General features: G+C 38.7%; 1 protein-coding gene across 8 annotated transcripts in view; it reads left to right on the top strand.

The window, feature by feature from the left end:
- The window catches only part of csmd3b (CUB and Sushi multiple domains 3b), a 380,853-nt gene that overhangs the window by 257,017 nt on the left and 103,952 nt on the right, over positions 1–19,884 (top strand). For 7 of the 8 annotated variants that reach the window (XM_040020932.1, XM_040020933.1, XM_040020934.1 and 4 more), the window contains 3 exons: positions 7,371–7,492; positions 16,374–16,477; positions 17,401–17,513. In XM_040020932.1, coding sequence (XP_039876866.1) covers positions 7,371–7,492; positions 16,374–16,477; positions 17,401–17,513 — 339 coding nt within the window. Of the gene's footprint in view, positions 1–3,280; positions 4,954–7,370; positions 7,493–16,373; positions 16,478–17,400; positions 17,514–19,884 lie in introns of those variants that run through there. The other variant, XM_040020939.1, reaches the window with a different exon arrangement.

The raw sequence follows: 19,884 nt of genomic DNA on the forward strand, positions 1-19,884 counted from the left end.
ACGGACCAGGAGATCTTTCTGCTGCTCTCGCTGCATCCAGCTTTGTAAATATGTGCGTAGAATGGCAAGGAGGTCCCAGAACAGAGCCATCCAGCTAAATATAAACTACTGCAGATGGAAATAACAATCTTGTTTTTACTACATTGCGCCTAAGTGGACTATATTTCTCTGTAGTAAAGTGAATACTCCAAACAACTGTGTAAACATGCAATTTGTGTGAGTTACAACTCCAACAGAAAATCATCGAAAATTGAGTTCATATTCTGATAAACAAATTAATCTGTTAGGTTACCAACAGTGTTTGAAGAGATTCTCTGAGGTGGTGGAAATTCCAATTAAATATTATTAAAAAATGCACCAGCCAACCAAAAAATCAGGCTCCAAATATATAAACACCACCCTGCACTGCTCTCCACTTTGGCGCCAGTGCATTCATTTTAATCCACGCAATTATGAAACAGATGCAGGCGCAAAAATTTGTACTTGATCCCAATGAAAATGGCCCTATGCCTCTGTTTGCACCTCCGCTGGCAAAGGAGAGTTCAACAGGTAAGCAAGTAAACATTTGAACCTCACGGAGAAAAGTGTCCCTCTTTAGGTTACTTTATTTCATTGTGTTGAACAAAACGGTGTGAGATAAGGGCCGTGTTTAACTGAACACAGCTCAGATTTGACCTTTACAGCCAACCAGCCAATAGCTAAAGTGGAAACTCATGAATAACATTGAGAGAGGCAATCTGTCAGGAAGCATCAAGCCAGCTGACTTATTAAAGGGTCACTCCTGTCAAACACTTAAATACAGCTAAATGTCTCTTTTGGAACATTATGTGGAAAATAAAGTGTTTGCAGAAATCTGCTCTCAGTATACCAACAGTATAACCACCAGAAAGAGGTTGATAGATATATATTTTAAGAAAAAAACCAACAACAACTGCAAGATGGACACAGAACAGTAATCAGTTTATTAGATACAACAGAACAAATACAAAACCAAATAAAAAAAAGTATAAAATAAGCCATCAAACTGCAATGTCCCTCTGTCCACCACTTTATGAGAGAAAGAGAGAGAAAGACTGAGAGAAAGAGGGAGTCGGTCCATGTGGCACCTTGATTAATGGACAGATGGCAAGGCCACTGAGCCAACTCTTTCTCTCTGTCTCTGTGTGTGTGAACTCCAGGGGTGTTCAGTTGATCTGCCTGAATATACTGACTCAATGAAGGGTGCTATATATCAGCTGGATAGACACAGACTCACATGCGCATATGTTGATTTCCAATAATAGAGAAGAAAAGGGGAGAAACCGTAATGCGCAGGCATTGCTCTGTATGTGTGTGCGTTTTTTTCCGTGTGTGTTAGTGTCTGTGTGTCTACCCAATTTTTTGTGTGTGTACCCATTAAAGCTCCAACCAGAACGAGGGCCAGTGGAACACTGTGTTCCAGCTTAATGATGTCATCAATCATTGTCTGTGTCCATTGGTCAATCTATCTGCTCCTGTAGACAGCCTGTTAAAAGAGTCAGTTTGACCATCCTGCAGAAACTTCTGATCTCTAATCTGACACAAACCTGATACAGACACAGCTTTTAAAAAAATTGAATTTATACTCAAACTTGATAGATTTCTTAGTTGAGTAAAAAAAGTTTTTCCCTTTTTTCAATAAGAAAATGGCCCTGATTCTTTCCATGAAAAACAATTTAGAAGTTTGTTTTAGATTACCTGTGTCCTTGGTCAACTATGTCAACAATTAATCAAGTCACATTTATTTACCAAGAAATTAACTTTAGTCAGGATGTTTCCTCAGTTATCATAATCCAAGTTGTAATCTTTACCTCATTATTAGGAAAAATTGAACTGTCTTGAATCTGTTCAGCTTTTCTTAACATGCTTAGCTCAGTATCAAATACTGGCACTGGTAATTTGGATTTTAGGCCTAGATAACAGTCAATGACCTTGGACAAATGTCTATTGTCCATTTGGTTGGCAAATGGTTGTTGAAGGTTGCTGGCTGCCGATAGGTGAAACTGGTCACAAGAGTGCAATGCACCAAAAACTACCATGCCATTGCTTTGGACACTAACAGATTCCTGCAGTTATGTTTTGTCATGTTTTGCATGGAAGGTGCCAACTTGTCAGTAAAGATTCGCTAACTACTTGATGAGCATTAGTGAATCCTGAAAAAGTGTTACACGAACCAGTTCACTTTCATAGTAAAAGTTGGGCCTTACCGCTGCAACCAGCATGTTTCAAAATCTCTGTTTCGCACTAGCTATAGTTTTAATGTCTCTCCACAACCATTGGCATGTGTTTACAGACAGGTAGATATCTTTTAATGTAAACTACAGGCAACCATTTAAATCTGCCAGCAACCAAAGTAATCACAAGTTTTTCAGTATTACCTCTTTTTGTTCACTCTTTGCATTCTTTGCTTGTCGAGATTAAAGGGACCTACAAAGACTGACAACAACATCGCAACCTTCACTTAATGACTTGTTAAATGTTTAATGCTGCAGGCAGCTGATGTCATGGGGATACTGTCTTTTTACTGACAACAAGTCTTGAGGCAGCCGCAATAGCTCACAGGTAGAACACAGGTAAGACGCTCGTAAGCAATTTATGATGGACAGCGACTGGTTCCTGAGATCAAAGCTCAGTGTCCTCTGGTACTCCATAGTAAAAAGTTTACTTTAAACTGCCTGTGCACAATATGTAAGCCAAACTAATAGAAATTTAATGGTAAAGGTGTAATTGTAAAAAAAAAAAAAAAAATCTGATTTGATATCCGATTGCATTTTCTGTGTGACTTGTCTCTCATCCACTGTTATGAAACGGCTGTGTGCAGGCAGGAAAAGGACCCAAAGTGCAGACTCCGGAGACAGACGTGAACTCAAAAGGGCAACAAAACTAGGACTACAAAATACACTTACGCAGACAGAACACACAGCTAAATAAGGGTAGATCACGACACGGACACAGAGAAACACAGGGCTTAAATACACAGAGGAGCAATCAGGGAATGGGTAACAGGAGGGAAACACAGCTGGGGCAAATCAGGCCTAACGAGACAAAGGAAGCACAACCAGACACATTTACATGAGACACGGACTTTCAAAGTAAAACAGGAAACATAACACAGACTGAACTTACAGACAGACCCACAGGCAGGCACTACAGAGGGAACAGAGACGTGGGACCAGGGCAGACACAGACATGGAGATATAGCCGACAGGGGAGACAGCAACTAAGGATTACACAGAGACATAAACCATAATACAGAACTCTAACAAAGAAACCAAAGACTAGAAATGATAAATAATATAATAGACTCAAAAACCCTGGGTCAATGACCCAGGCATCCTAACATCCACTGCTCTTTATGCTGTCTGAGGTGCAGTGAGTAGGCCAGGCAGATAATTTGGAACTCTTAAGGGTTAAGTGTCCTTGGTATGCTTCAGCGGGTATAGCAGTATGGATGATTGAAGCTAAGCTTCCACTGTGGGGACGATTCACTAACCACAAAGGCCACCCTGCTGAGAAAGCAGAGTTATAGACCTTGAGTGTAAGGCAAATCAGTCTGGAGGAAGCTCTTTTGAGCCAAAATATTGTGAAGCTAAACAGTATTAAAATTCAAAAACATTCTCAGAGCAATGTTCCCAGTGCTTATGGGGTGCGTCAGTTATGCTCTGAATCCATAAAACAAAACTTTGGAGAGATGTTTGCAAGGGCGTTGGAGCTACACTATGGACTTTGGCAATGTGTTTCTTGCCTGGAACACCATTTAATTTTGGTTCACATCCCAATGGTTTATGTGGGTAAGCGTGTTTGTCTAAGTGTGATAGAGTGAGAGACAGAAAAAGAGAGGGAGAGTCCTGGGGGATTCTGCTTGATCTGAAAATATAAAAACAAAGTGTATATGTTGTTACACACACACACACACACACACACACTCCGTACTATTCCTGCCTAAAGCATTTACTTAACCACGCTCTTGATTTCAGCAATATGCATTTATCATCACTTTTTTCTTCTTTTTAATTTGATCTGCAGTTCATTATCGCTTCAATGATAGTGTGGCTCTTTTGGCTTTAAACCCTGTATACTGTGTGCCAACATAAATAATTATGAGAGGAAGAGAAAGCGATACAGAGAAACACAGAGACAGACGTTCAACTTACACACACTGACAGGCATTACAATTGTGCTATTATAAATACATGTCAAATGTCTTCAATCCAGCATACTGTGTGTATATTAACAGTGGGTCAAATGACATATATGTTTTCTAAATAATGAAACATTTGAAATTAAAAACCCAGATATCTCTAGAAACCAGTTCTGTAACTTCACAAGGTTTTAGCCACCTTAAGCTCAGACACACTGGCGGGTGATATGGTTTCTGTTTGCCAGGAATTTAATTAGATTTCTGATGGCTTGGTAAAACTGTTTTGCATAAAAATATACGAATATGTATGAATAGAAATTTGTATTTAAAATAAAATCATTTTTCACACCTATATTCTACAAAACTGACTCCAGAGCCGAAAGCTAAGATGCCAACCTCATACACACATATGCTGCAATGGTTTCCACCGCCCATTTCTCACCTGTGGATCCAAAACTGTGGGTGCAGACCTACATCAAAGCAGCCATTCTGGCACAAAATAGCAGGTAAACACAGGTGTTAGTAATTGTAATAACGAAAGGTCATTTGTATTGTGGTACACAGTTTTTTAATTAATGTCATTAGCAACATCTGTGTTTACCTACTATTCCATGCAAAAATGGCTGCTTTAAAACAGGCTTATCAGATTGATTTTTATGAACTTTGGGTTCTGTCACACAGACTTTACGGCAAAGAAAGAACCCTATCTTTCTCAGGTGTTAGGGAGGTACGAGGAAGAGAGCAAACACAGTTAAGGTCATCGAAATTCAGGATTGTGTTGATGTGCAAGCACAGTTAAGTAACAGTTTGCTGAGTTATAGTTTTCATGATATGTTAAATGTACAGGAATTTTCTTAATTGAGGTATTGTGAAGAAATTATTATGTCAAATATCAATTTTAGTTCTTGAAAATATACTGTAAGTGAGTTTTTGTGAGTAACAGTATGGGTTTGTTGTTGTAGCGAGTTAAAAATCGGGGAGGAGGTGTAATTTTAGTTGCTTTAAGCTCAACACTGGAAAATAGTTTTATCTACAACAACATGTAAAATGTATGTGATCATCATATGGGTCATATTTCAATTATTTACTAGGAACTTAACACATGATGAGACCTTTACAAGAGTTTAGTGCGGTAGAAAATATAACAGTTGCCTCTGACAAGTAGTACAAAGTAGTATTAAATGGAAATATATATCAGCACAGCACCCCACTGCCAGGTGAAACGTCCAAAAGACACAGGAAGAGAAAGCAAGAAAAATAGGTATGAAAGCTAATGAAGAGACACTGAGAACAAACGATAGAGCGTTACGTAAATCATGAGCTACATTCAATGGCTCATAAGGGGACTAAGACATGAAAATAAAAGACCTGGAGAGACAGACCGAGCGAAAGACAGACAGATGCAGGCTGAGAGACAGATGGAGTTCAGCGTCAGTTATGCGATGTTAGCTCCTCTGGTAATTCTGGTGATAAGTCTCTCTGTGCGCTATTGCTATAGCAACATCATGCCCGTTTTGCTGTGGGCACGGTGATGGGCTGGCCATTCGTTCAGGACACGCTGATTGAGCTGTCAGTGCACTCGCAAACACGAGCTTACACACAAGTCTCGAGACATTCAGATAAATCATTTCTCACGTGCAACCCTAGCGTGCACACACGTTCACAAAAACACACTTTATCTCTACATATCTATCTGTGTATAAACTGCTGTGAGCTAAACACTAGAGCAGGTCAGCTGAGGATGCTATGAGAATTAGAGAAACACGAAACAACTGGGTATGGTCAGGCGGGACTCTTGCAAAGATCTCGTCGACAGTAAGACAGAGAAAGATAGAAACAGAAAAGAACAATATAAGGTTGTCTCTAAGGGGTGTTGTACTTGTTCTGACACTCTCTTACAGGACTTCACGGTTGCAGTCCATTACACACACACACACACACACACACAAGCACAAAAAGACCCGTAGACAAACATGTTGTGGCTCTTATTCTTTTATTTGTCCCTTTCCTTCATTCTGACCACCGAGTTACAGTCGGGAGTGGGCTTTTGTCTGAGACTTTCCATTTGTAAGGATCTATATTATCTATATATATACTCAATTATTTCGCAATGCTACGTGCATTTGTCTCTTGTGCACTGTGTGTCAATATAAGCTCGGCTGAATACGTACATTTGTCGCCCGCTTCTAAAATGAGACCGTCGCGTTTAAGCGTTGATGCTTATTCTTTTGTTTTAGGGGTTTGTGAGCACGTGTGTGCGTGTGTGTGTTTGTGTTTGTGCGGCTGTTAACTGTACGTATTCTTATGGCCTGCCACTGAACAAACTAATTAAGGAACAAACGGTGCTTCAAACCAACCAGAAAATTACCTCCCAACTCTAACAGGACGACCCAAGGACAGACAGGCAGGTTCTCTATCACATCTAGTCAGAACACAAAGCCTAATAAAGGCTTAGTGGGTTTATCGAACACCTAGCATGTGTCATTTTCAACACTTCACTAAGTGTAACTTCAGCATTAGTGTTTGAGTTTGTAAGGGGTTCCAGCACAGGCACTGACTAAAATAAGAAGTAAATTTCTATGGCTCAGCAGAGAGAATCTCCACTTTACACTTTCCTACCTCTGGTTGACTTTTTTCACCTCTTTTTTTTAAGACAGACTGTAATTATAACACCTGTAGTAAAGCGAAGTTGTTGACTTTCAGCAAATTGCAGGTGAATGTATCTGTCACTCAATACTACAGTTCTAGCTAATCCTGTGGTATTTCACACCCAATAGCTTCCAATTAAGCACTGTTATCCAGAGAGATGTTGCTGGCAATATCAATACCATCTATGTGACCTTCTGTTCCTCTTTCTGTACCTGTCTGCACTTGACTCATTTCTTCTTTCCCCTTTCTGTTCTTCTCTTTCCTTTCTGTCACAGTACTTCTTCCTTGCATCTCTCAGCTGTGCTAAATCCACTTTAATTGTTCTCCTCTAAACTTGAACTGTTACCCACAATTGTTACACTTTTGCTGCAGGCTGTATCCTGAATATGTCTGGCTAAACATCACCTAAATGGTTTAATTATAAAGCTAATTGTCACTCTTTTGTTGTGTGGTGACTCAACAGCCTACAATTACTGTTGCTAAAACCAATATTAATGCTTCGGTTGCTTTTAAAACAATGACATTATGTTTTATTTTGTTTTGCTTTGTTTTCTCTCCACAGTGAAGACTTGTGGCAGTAATCTTCAGGGGCCATCAGGAACCTTTACATCTCCCAACTTCCCAATTCAATATGAGAACAACGCACAGTGTGTGTGGATAATTACTGCATCAAATCCCAATAAGGTAAGTCTTCATTTTGATTCTATCGCTGTCAAATTCTCAAATTCAAATTTAGTGTGAAGAGAGATCAATTAATTCCAAAACACATATATCAAAGTGCATCACTGGTAGTACACAAACTCACTTTAACCATAGAGACATATTGCCTGTACATGTAGTTATAGAAAAAGTAATAAGTAAAATAGTTCCTACTTTCTAATTGTAGAGTTCATTATAAAGCAATTTAAATCAGCAAGCACACTTGCAATACATTATTATTATTATGTGAAGAAGCAATACTTAGTATTGATGCTGTTTTTCTCTCTGCATACCCAAGCTAAAATTTGGGGAAAACCCGTCAAGTTACAAAAGTGGAACTTGAAACCTCCAGGTTATAGGTTTGGTGTAATGGGGGCTTATGAAATGTTAAACAAGCAACAGCAGCACCAACACAGCCAGGAGTGATAAGTGCATGTGAGCTGAAATTCTGCCTTACTGTAAAGAATTAGCGCTATGCAGAAGTATGTGGAGTATTGCAGCCTAGCAGCACAGCCCAAGTTTCCTTCCTGAACCAGCTTGAAGGTTTCGCTCCATTTGAATTTCATGCATTCGCTTTAATTTTAATTGATATAAATCAGCAGTTCTTACAAGCATTTACAAAGTTGGTTAAGAAGCATTTTTGCATAATTGAAATGGGTTGATAATAATTCACGTAGGAGGTGTTGTAAATTATATGCCAGTCAAAGCATGTCCGCATTTGATTCTGTGTGATTGGTTAATCCCGCAAAGGGGCAGACGATAGGTTGGAGGTTAGATGGATATCTGCCATTGGCCGCTTTATGTCCCACGAGAAATCTGATTGGTATTCAGACACGCATCCTTATTCGACTCGGGGCTCTGTTGTGACCACTCTGTCGTCAATGGCAACACCTGCGTCAGCACAATAGGGACGAACAAACACATACAAGCGTGTGCACACACACACTTACATATATAACTGCTCAAACACACACTGCATGTTGTTTTTGAGACGGACACACACACACACACACACACACACGCAGTCACTTTGTTGGTGCTCAGAACCTTTCTGTCTCTCTCTCTCTCCCCCCTGCTCTCACACACAGTGCTCTCTGTCACTGCCCAAGGCCTCTGGTTTATGGTCTAAAGCAATACATTCTCTGTTGAAGGCTATACTGTGTAGGTGACAGTTGAAGGCTACAACACTAAGGCCATTTGGACCCTTTGTGTTTCAGGTGTGTGTGTAAATGTGCGACACATGTTAGAGGGGTGAAAATTACTGTATATCTATTGTATGATAAATGATAATGGATATTGCCAAACACATAAACCTAAATGAAGACGAGATGAAGTAAAGCAGAAAAACATTTTGTAGCCCTTTATCTCAAAGGACTTCATAGGCCGTGCCTCGTAATGTATTGTAGTGTTCCACGCCACATCACGTACAAGCCATGCACCATCCTAAACATGTATAAAGTCTTTTATCCCACTACATCATATCTGCTATATGCCATACTGAATCACAGACCACACAGAACCACAAGGTACACATGTTTTTTTTATGACACTACATCACACCAGAGGTCTTCAGGGGATTATATATTTATACAGTACGTGCCATGAAGAGACAGACATCCATTCAGAACAAACCGAATGTTTGTGCATCGAGACGTATACCACACAGACCACATTCCTGGTAAAAAAAAAGTTTTCCTTTTGCCCCAAGGAATATTAAATATTACAGGTAAATACTGTATAACAATACTGCATAGCAGAGCAATTTAAATGATTCTAAAGCTGAAGAGCCTTCAGATCATAGTACAAACTGCTGGTATCTCATCCCAAAAACAACTTTAAAACATGAACTAAGCCTGGAATTGACTTCCTCATATTGCAGTCTACCAGTTATCCATAGTTTTTGAAATCTAAGGTTATATTTCTTATATATATATATATATATTTCTTTATACAACCACAGGTCCTACCTGTCTTTGAATTTGTCTAATACAGTACATACAGTAGAGACTTGTTAGGTCCAGATAGCAAAGCCAGAGAGAAAGAAATCGGCCTGGCAAAGACTGACAAATCCTTGTCTGCCCACAACTCTTCTCTCACCTTCATTTATTTTTCATCTGCCTTGGTGAATTGTGTGGACATGTAAAGCTAATAGGATTCAAATTATTAATATGAAAAAAAAACCTCTCGGTTGTGGATTAATATCTTGTCAAACTTTTTTAATGCTATCAGATAACTGTCATTGCTTTTCATTGTCACCGCTCTGAAGTATGTTTTGAAAATAAAAACAAAAATAATAGCTTTGGATAATCCGGTAGATCAATTTCAAAGTCATTTAGAATTTTTTAAAAAATACAACAAGGTCTAGAAGATTTGTTTTGCCAAATAAAAGCAGGCTTCAATTTAAGGGTTCTTACAAAATTAGACATTGCCCCCTATTTTCAGAGGCTAGCAAAATTTAAAATATAAGGATTATTTTAATACTTGAATTAAAATCATTTCTAGTCAGTGGCTGTGTGAAGCCTACAGCCCATGAACTTCACCAAATGTGATGTTTCCTCCTCTAAGATGCTCTTCTAGACCTTTACTGCAGCAATCTTACACTGCTGCTTATGGTTTATGGGGCCTGTGGGTCTCTCTGCCTTCAGTTTTGTATTTAAGAACCGAAAAGCATGCTTTATCGGGTTGAGATCAGCCCAAGAGCTTCTTCCTTGAAAGCTCTTGAGTCAGTACTGTGGAACGCTGTCTGGACCGTTCAGCAGATTTTGGCTGAATCAGAGTAGAGAGTGTAGCATGTATCATTAGCAGCTATGCAAGCCCATACTATAATGTAGCCTCCACCATGTTTGACATGTATTGTTGTGTGGTTTCTGTTATTAGCGTTTTCATTCCTTCTCCACCATTTTTTTTCTTTTTATAATCATAGATGCAGTTTACAGAGTGATCTTGGTTTCACAGGTCTAAAGTTGTTTTTGGGGGGAGGTGGTTTCAGACCAGGACAGGCTTAGAGAATTCTACAGTCATTGACTCTAGTCTAGCCTTCTGTGGTCTTTCAGGGATTTGAATGTTGCTGAATGGGCAGGTGCACTTCTTCTTTGTAGAAATGTACTAGATTGTTAATTTGGCCACTTCTTACATTTTTTTCCTTTGTCTCTGATGGGTTTGTTTGGCCCCAAATCTTTTTGGAGCTCGTTCGAAGACTTCCAGTGTAAAGCTACAGATACAAGTTCAACTTCAGATCTTTTACCTGCTTAATGTGTCATGGAATAATAATTATTATTATTATTATATCATTTGGCCATTAAAGCTGAAAGTCTCTGCTTCAATCACATCTTGACTATTGGATTTAGATATTATAATATAATGTTTTGGTATTTCACAAAAAAAGGGTGTACACTGTATCTCACTGTCAAGAAAGTTGGTAATAATCTACTTTAAATATTATGTTAAAAAATAAAATAAGTAAAACACACTACCACAGTGCACAGGATATTGATCTGCAATTACTGCAGTCACTTTCTCTAGTTAAGGCTGCACTCACAGTTGGTGTTGAGCACATTTCAGTTAGTGTTTATAAGTTCCCGTTGGTTTAGGAATTCACATTCTGCATGCTTCAGATGTTTAGTGACAACAGGAAATTGCAGATCCAGAGAAGCATCTCGTTGAGTAAAAGGTAATTTACCAGTCCAAAAGCAGGCTTACATATGTCGGGCAGGTGGCAGAGGCAAGTACACAGTTGGGAACTGGCAGGTAAACAACAGGTAATGGGCAAAAATGACTGTGACAGAATGGGAGCAGTGATGATCTGGTGTACTGGCAGTAAAAATCTGTTCTCAATTAGGGAGCTGATGTGGCAACGAGGGGCAACTTAGCAAACAGGACAGTAGTAGGTTGATCTCAGTATGAGGGAAGGCAACAAAAGAACCCCAAACTCCTTAAAAGAGAGGCAGTCTGAGAATCACAAGAGCAAGAGGGTGTAACCTGCATAACACGTTCCAAACAAGGGAATAGTCTTGTCTCTACAGCAAGAAGATCTCTTTTTTTTTTTTATTACTTCTATACATCTCTGTCTGTTTCAACTTGTACTCTTTCTCTCATTCATCCTGCCTCTTCCTTCTCTTTGTCTCTTTTTTACACTGCCCACTCTCCTCCTCCTTGACTCCCAGAGGCACTGTCCTCAGAATTACCCAGATTCTTCATTAAAGAGCTCAAGCTGAAACCATCAAATTACTACTGAGAAAGAGAGAATACAGCGAGTGAGGAGAGCACTTGAGGGGAAAAATCTGTTTTTCACTGTTTCCCTCCTATCTCTTTCTCCATTGCGCAAATTCACACAGATTCTCACAGAGGTGCCTTCTCATACTCTGAAGGTAAAGAGACATAGTTTCCAAAGCTCTCCCACTCTTCTTCTCTCCCGATCTTTGCAAGCCCCATTCCCTCCATCCTTCTCTGCCTATACACCACCCTCTCTCTCTCAGGTTAAGTGTTAATGGGGTTCTATAGCTCTCTGATGTTATTGCTTCATTTAGTTTTGGCAGAATGAGCCTTTAGAGCCAATTCATTCTCTCCTGTTCTCATTTAACCTTGGGGATGGTAGGACAGCATGCCCATTACTAGACTTCACTTCTTCTCTTCTCTTCTCTTCACTTCTCCTTTTCTGTATTTTCTCCATCATTCGGTTTCTCCTCCTTGAATTTCCATATTCTGCGATATGAGCAAATCAAAACACTTCTTTCTTACTATCATTTGGTCATGATACAGGAGATTGGATAAAAGTCTTTACATACTGTAGGTGCTTAGCTATCTTTTAGTCTTTTCATGACAGCTGGACACACACCTAAAACAGTAGCCTTTTACATTATAAAGTGTGTGCTAGGTTTCTGTGGCCCGATTCACATTTGCATGCACAGTCTAATGCATAACACATGGATACAAGATGACTACTGCAGCGCTGCGATGATGAATATTTAGTTAGCACCCCTATGATAAACACAAAGGAAGTGCATGCAAGGGCATTCAATTCAAAGACAGGAAGGAATTGTTTTAGGTAGATTTTCCATTAATACTGTAGGCATTAAATTCAGAAATGCCCTGCAGGCTTAAGAAAAAATCAGACATACACTGAAGCTAGTAGGCAAAGAGAAAAAGAAAACACTCCACTGGTTTTCTGTCATTAAAGAAATGGTATGCTTCTGCATCTTCCTGACGGGATGAACAGCATAGCACTTTTAAGGGCTCAGGTTAAAAATGTTAAACATTTATCATAGGAGAACAGTGATTCTAATGCTTTCTATAGTTCAGTAGTTGCATAGCAACAGTAAGGGGCAGGCACAGCCTTTCCCACTAGTTCCTGTTCAGAGTTGGTATCTGGAAAGGATGCACCTGGCAGTCCAAGCTGAAAAAAGTATAAGTAAGGGGCAAAACACTGAGTAGTCTCGGACTTTAACCATCAGTCTTCATCAGCTGCATCCCAGGTCTCATCACAATGGCACGATTTATACTGGAGAAGCACATTCAAGGGGAGCGTGTTGATCGGGGTTTATGGTAATGCTGTCACAGACAATCTTTTATCCCCCAGCCCTGTCAATGCCCGCTTTACATCACCGGCTGTGTCACTCACCAGGTTTTTCACATATTCCTAGTGTAACTATATCTTCAAAGTATCTTAAGATCTTTTATGGTATAAGTAGGGAGGAGCTTCGCTCACCTCATTGTCTCCACGACAACCAAAGGAAGTGCTTTATCAAGCAGAAATCCAATTCTGTCGCCTCATTGGCTAGAGGCCATAGACGGATTGAAGGAAGACATGCAGCAGCCAATTAGAGAGAGATAGAGAGGGTGGTAGAGAGAGAGAGAAAGAGAAAAACGGGAGAGATAGCTAGTGAACAGAGATCGACAGAGAGATGGATGTTTGCATGAACACCAACCAATTAGAAGAGAGGGGAAATATGTGGAGTTTTCAGCTTCATCTATCATAAACACAAACTGAGCACACTAAACGTAAAAAGGAACACACACGTAAACACTGACCCTCACATTCCCACTAATGAGGTTCCAGTCGAAGCTGACTTCAGTGCAGCATTCATAGATGCATAAACGTAAGTGCATGCATGGATTCAGTGCAATGTGCTTATGGCTTAGCTGTGTTTAATGCTGTGTGAACTGTGCTGATGTGTCATTAGGACATTCTGTAAAGGACATATACAACAAGACAGAACAACTCTAATGGAATACTCCTTATAGAGTCCATTTCAGAATGAGGTATTTTCAGAAGCAAAGCTTTGTTACCTACAGCAAACTAAGCAAAAGGCATTATTTCTAGTGTTTCTGCATATCGATGCCCTTGTTGTCCTCAGCCTTCAAACTTTTTGTATCTGCTTGTTGGCCCGATTCATAGTTATTTCACCTACTTGGGATAGAAGGATTGTTTAAACCCACTCACTATACCAATTATTTGGTAGTATAGTCTCATCATTCACTTTTTTTGACTGTAAGCACTATAAAAATTGGAGGCACACACACACAGAAATATAGCGTGAAAGACAATACAGTAATGACTGCTCCCAGCTCACTTCATGAGCTATCAATCTGTGAATGTTGTGTGTGGAGCACTGCAACCACGATTTCATTTTCACTTCTCTCTGGCATGCACTGAACAAGTGAAACCCACTCACTTTGAATTCTCTATGCACATTTGGATGTGTTTCTTTGCTGTGCCTAGTAAGTTTCAAGATTTTTCCTTTTTATCTCAAACCTGCTGTGGAAAGCTTTTGGTAATCTCTGATCATTTAACTCAAAATATATCTATGAAGCGCTTCCATTATTTTTCCACCATTTGCATTTGATAGACCCGTACTTGTTGCTGTCAAATTAATCGTCTCCAGTGCCCATCGTCTATACTTTCAACACTGCACTAGAATGGCATCCACACGTTATTGCAGGTGTAAAAGAAAAAGGAAAAAAAAAAACCTTTTTCCATAAAGTTTGTAAGCTTTTGAACAGTGTTTCATTTATGGAAAGTCATTCAGCTATGTCAGCAACCATTTGCGATGTTAAAAGTGCACAACGTGACTTTTAAGTGTTGTGATCATCATGATTATCCTTGTAAAAGCACGATCTGATGTTGTCTTTCTATAAAATCTGTAAAAACAGTCATATAAATGCGGCTGTTACTTCTCAGATTTGCTGCTGTGCTGAGAACCTGCTTTGAGTTCATGAGAATACAGCGATAAGTGTGTGTGAATATGGCGACTGTGTAATCAGAGCAATAGATACAGTAATCTCCACAAAGCCTGTGCCTGTTTGTTTCTGTGTGTCTGTGTGCATGCTTTCCAGAGAGATTTTAACAGGTTTGTAGGTAATGCTTTAATCCAATCTGCTGCCTCACATACTGATAAGACTGAGTCAGCACCTTGAGCAGTGGGCAGATTGTTGCTTCATCTTTGTATACACTCTTGCTTATTTCATTTCCGGTGAAATCGGGTGATGGTGCTGTTACGCTTTCCCAGTTTTTTTTGGTATATTTAGGTATGTCTACATTAGTTGTTGTCAGTCAAAAGATAACTTTACTTGCTTGTGGCAGAAGAGGTAAAGCAAGTATTAAATGGCAAAAAAATGAACCCCATAAACTAAAACAAATCAGGTGACACCAAAGGGATAGCCACTGTTTATGCTCTCTCCCTTTTCATAAATTCATAGGCTAAAGTTGCATAAAAAGTGAACTGTATCCATTCAGCATGCACAGTAGTGGTGTCATGTTTCTGGTGTTTAAATTGTGTAGTGAAGGGAAAAAGAGAACTGTATTGACGTCTTACCTAAACGTAATAAATATACAGAGTTGTTGAGCGTGCCAATATGCATGCAAATATGCTTAGTGCTAATATACCAGCATACAGGAAAATAAGATCTGTGCGATGCATTTGGTTGCCTTTGAAGTGCTCCAGCAGAATATTCATTCTGGAAATCTGGAAATTCCTCACAAGGAGAGAAGAAGAGCAGGGCGGAGGCAGACTGAGGTTTCAGTCTTCCCCTGAGGGTCAAGTCAGAATTTTAGTTTGAAATATTCCACCACTGTACTTTGCTAGCATCAAAGATGTGCTCATTATTACCCCCATTTCCTCTCTTCCTCTGTCCTCTCCTCTTCCATCTGCCTCCATCTTCTTCATTCTCTCTATCAACCCTCCCCCCATTCTCTCTTCTCTTTTGCCAAATGTGCTTCTCTCTGGTCTTAGATGAAACAGAAAGTGTTGGTTTAATAATTCCCGATCAGAGTTTTGAGCTGTGTGCTGCTACTCACTGCTTCAAGTGTACAGCAGAGGTGTTACTTGCAGTCTTCCCTCCTCATCGTGCGATACTGAATGAAATCATGCCTCATTGTGTGATGCATGAATGAATTCTAATGATTCGTATGCAGTATCTTCAGGTATAACTCAGAGACAGAGATGACTTTAATGTCATCACAGGTAAAAGTCTTAACATGGCAAGATACAATATGTAACCTTCTCACGCTAGTTTTAGGACAGCTACAAGAGTGTAGATTACATTTTTTAATGGAATTTGTCAAAAAATGCAATTATAACCAGATCAAGATCAAATCCACCATTTTCAAAATGATTGTGGAATTTTTTGAGCCAAAGGTTTTTCTGGTATAAAACTGAAATTTTAGGAAACACAGCTCAGTGCGATGACCTCCAAACCGGAATCAATAACCACGTTCCTTACTGGGTGCTGAGATTTCTGAACTTTGCTTCTTTTTCTTCTTCTTATTGTTGATTGAGTAGCCCTGATTTAAAAAAATAAAGTTATATATTACTGCTTGACTTGTGTTGGAATAATATATGCTTGTTTTTTTCATGCATGTCAACTTTAGGTCATCCAGATCAACTTTGAAGAGTTTGACTTAGAGATTGCCTATGATACGCTAACTATTGGAGATGGAGGGGAGGTAGGAGATCCTACGACTATTCTACAGGTGTAAGTATTATACTATAAACTGACATACTTTTGCACTTGCTTTCCACATATCCAGAGATCAGTGTATATTACAGTACTTTTTTGTAATTTTAAGTGAACAGTGGTCGTCCAGGCTTTCTGAAGCTATCCCTGAAGAAATTACATGAAAGCTTGGCTAAGACAGTTCAGGCTTTGCTGAGCAATAAAGTTGCTCATGCCAAATATTTGCTTTCTGTTTGTACCTTGTGTACTGCATTCCCATGTATGTTTGCACATGTTTCAATAAATCACTGCACCTAGTTCCCATTTTACTAGCTAAAGATAAAACATCTTTGAAATCTTTCCACAATATATCTATATTATAAGTAAATATCACTGATATGTAGCGATACAGAGACCAGCTGTGCAAATAAGCAGCAGTGCTCTATGAGAATAATCAATGAGAAAGGTACTTTTTGTCTTTTGCGTTGTCATTTTTTATTCTGGGCTTGATGCAAAGCGTCAGCGTCCACCTAACTCAGAAATGTCTATCTCTTTGGCATAAAATAATTTGATTATATAACAGAAATCAGCATTATCTACCACTGTTCTTGAATTTGTAAAATGTAGTGCCCACAAAGATAACAGTGCCAGACCTTTTACAAAGTGGGTGATTATGGTTCACTTTGTAGATGGTCACTGTTAGCTTTTGATTATAAACAGGACTGGCACTCTGAAAAAAGGTTGCATAGCATCAGAGTACTCAAAGCAATTTGCCATACTCAGGCAGGATTCTGCAAAACCAAAGCAAAGCACTGAGCTCCAGTGCAGTATGTTCCAGCAATTTGTTCAGAGAATCACTTGAGAATTTGATTATAGCTACGATTGCAATGATGAAAATGATACTTTTTTATAGTAGTAATTATGGTGACAGTGATTTAATAGCAGTGCGTTTTGTGCTCCAGCCTATCAGGTAGCTTTGTTCCTGACCTGATAGTCAGCATGACTCACCAGATGTGGCTCCACCTACAGTCAGATGAGAGTGTCGGCTCTATCGGCTTTAAAATCAACTATAAAGGTAAGTAATGAGCATGTTTTTGTTTTTGTAGGAGAGAAAAGGAGAAGGAAATTGTGTGAATTAGATGCCTTTAAATAACTTGTGAAGACATTTTCAAACTTGTCAGACTATGTGTTTGTATACCAAGGATGAGATGGCAAAAAACCCCTCAGTTTTTACCGATTTATTTTATATTGGTAATGTTGAGCTCCACATCAAACAGTAAAACACAGGGTGGCACCCTCTTTAATCACATGTTGTTGGTCACATTAAAAAAATATGAAGATGATATCAAGTTGATAAACTAGTAACCATTATAAATCTGTGGGTTGTACATTTTGCCCTGGCATTGCTCTTTTTATGGCTCAATAACATTTTGCATTGGATATGTTGCATGTAACACAGTGTGACTTTGCATGTAATTTTGATATCTCATCACTTGCATCGACTCTATTACTGTTAGATTACCTGTCTATATCTGTCTTATTCTACTTATTTGATATACACATCTAATGTACTTGGATTTTGTTCTTATAGGTTTCCACTTAATTTTAAATGCATTTTATTTTTGCTTTTCTAGGCACTAACTAACGGTTCTTATGTGTCTTATGTGTGCAATCTTGACTTGTATGACTGAACAAAGGAATAACAGTTTATTTTGCAATTGAAATTTAAATTAATTGGCAATAAATCCTAGAATTTCTCACTCATTCAGTACACCCAGGGGTTTTACTGCTCAGCAGCTTATGTTTTGATAAGCTAACAAATACCTAATGAGGGGATCTTAAATCAGTTGACAGATGACTTGTGTCTTTGTGGATGGCTTCAAAAGTAGTCTGAGTGCGTCTTAGCTCTCAACATTATCATCCAAGTTTTGAGGGTATTATAGTCTGAGGATGATCCTGATGCTTCGAACATCCCGGGATGATATCAGGTTAGATTTCTGTGGGAGTTTTGTCTTCATTTGTCACTACGCTGTGCAGTGGAAATTTTATTTCTGTCAAAATTCCAAAAAAGTTGAAAAGTTTGGCTTCTTGAGATGTCTCATTGTTAATCCCTTTAAGCGATGACTTATCTTGATCAAACAGAACATCTTTGTAGATGCATTGGTCTGCTTTAAAAATAAATGCTTGTCTAGCAACGCATGACCTTCTTCTTAATATCAGTTAGGAACAAAGTGTTTTTCTGTTCTGTCGAATCAGCTCCTGCCAAACTAAAAATATTAACCTTTCCAAAGTTTCCTGTGTGATGGATGTAGTTTTCATTTGATCACAGTACATGAAACATAGAGAGGGGAGCTTTGCTGCAGAAATGAACTTTGTGTACCTCATTTAGGTGTCATCATCTGCGGATTTATTGTCATAATGAGGTCACAGTGCTGAGTCTGGTAATGCAGCAAGTTCCAAAAGGGGTGTGACAATGACACTTGTTTTGATATATCTCTGCCCTTTATGCTCCTTGAATTTCATTGTGAAGTTCAAATGATATACTGAAAACACAGTGATTAAAAAGACATAACATCAAAATGATTAAAATAGAAAATAATGAAATACTGCAGATCTGTCTTTCTTAAAGTAACTCTGCAAATAACAAATGTATTGGTGGCAATTTTTTAAGCAAATAATACAATGCGCAGGTAATATTAAAAAGTTTAAAAACTAACTTGAAATCATATCACCTTTATGAAGGACATAAGGTTCCTGTCTCAATGATAATTGTGCATATGCCCATTAATTTCTCCTGAGTGATTTCACCATAGAGATCAATAGAAAAACTAATGGAGAGAGCCACCATCTAAATGCACCCATGCTTATAATATTGCTTCGTTGCATTGGCATGAGAGCTGGATTTTCTTTCTTAATCTGTACCCAGTAGTACACAGCAAGATTATTCTGCACAATACGTGGAAGACCAATGCAGTGTTGTTAGAGAGTATTCACTTTCAAAAGCCATGCATTTGTATTTAGATGTTACAAGGTTTTGTTATTTTGTGTCACAATGACCTTATCACAGCTATGTTGGCTTTTATGTTCTTTGAAAAGCAATAAGAGACTGTGTGCGCTGTGGGGACCATACCACCCGGTGTAAGGTTTATGACACTGCTACTCCAATTAAAATTCCTCATAATTATCAAAATCATTTTTATGTTTCTGTATTGGCTAATTCACCAGTGTGCACAAGCTCTTTAATCAAGGTAGTATTTTTAATGCTAAAATATAATTAATGCTGTTATCCATGAAGTTTTAAATTTACTGTTTTATTAAAAAGCAGAAAAAAAAATTATGAAACTCGTTATTTTTTTTTGATTGAGATGCCAAATTACAGTTATTTACTTGCATTCCTTAACACAAAAATTGGTTTTAGTGGTTGAGTGTTATGCTTGATTAATTTC

Source organism: Simochromis diagramma, unplaced genomic scaffold (assembly GCF_900408965.1).
Source record: "Simochromis diagramma unplaced genomic scaffold, fSimDia1.1 OVJJ01000753.1, whole genome shotgun sequence".
NCBI classification, from domain to species: domain Eukaryota; kingdom Metazoa; phylum Chordata; class Actinopteri; order Cichliformes; family Cichlidae; genus Simochromis; species Simochromis diagramma.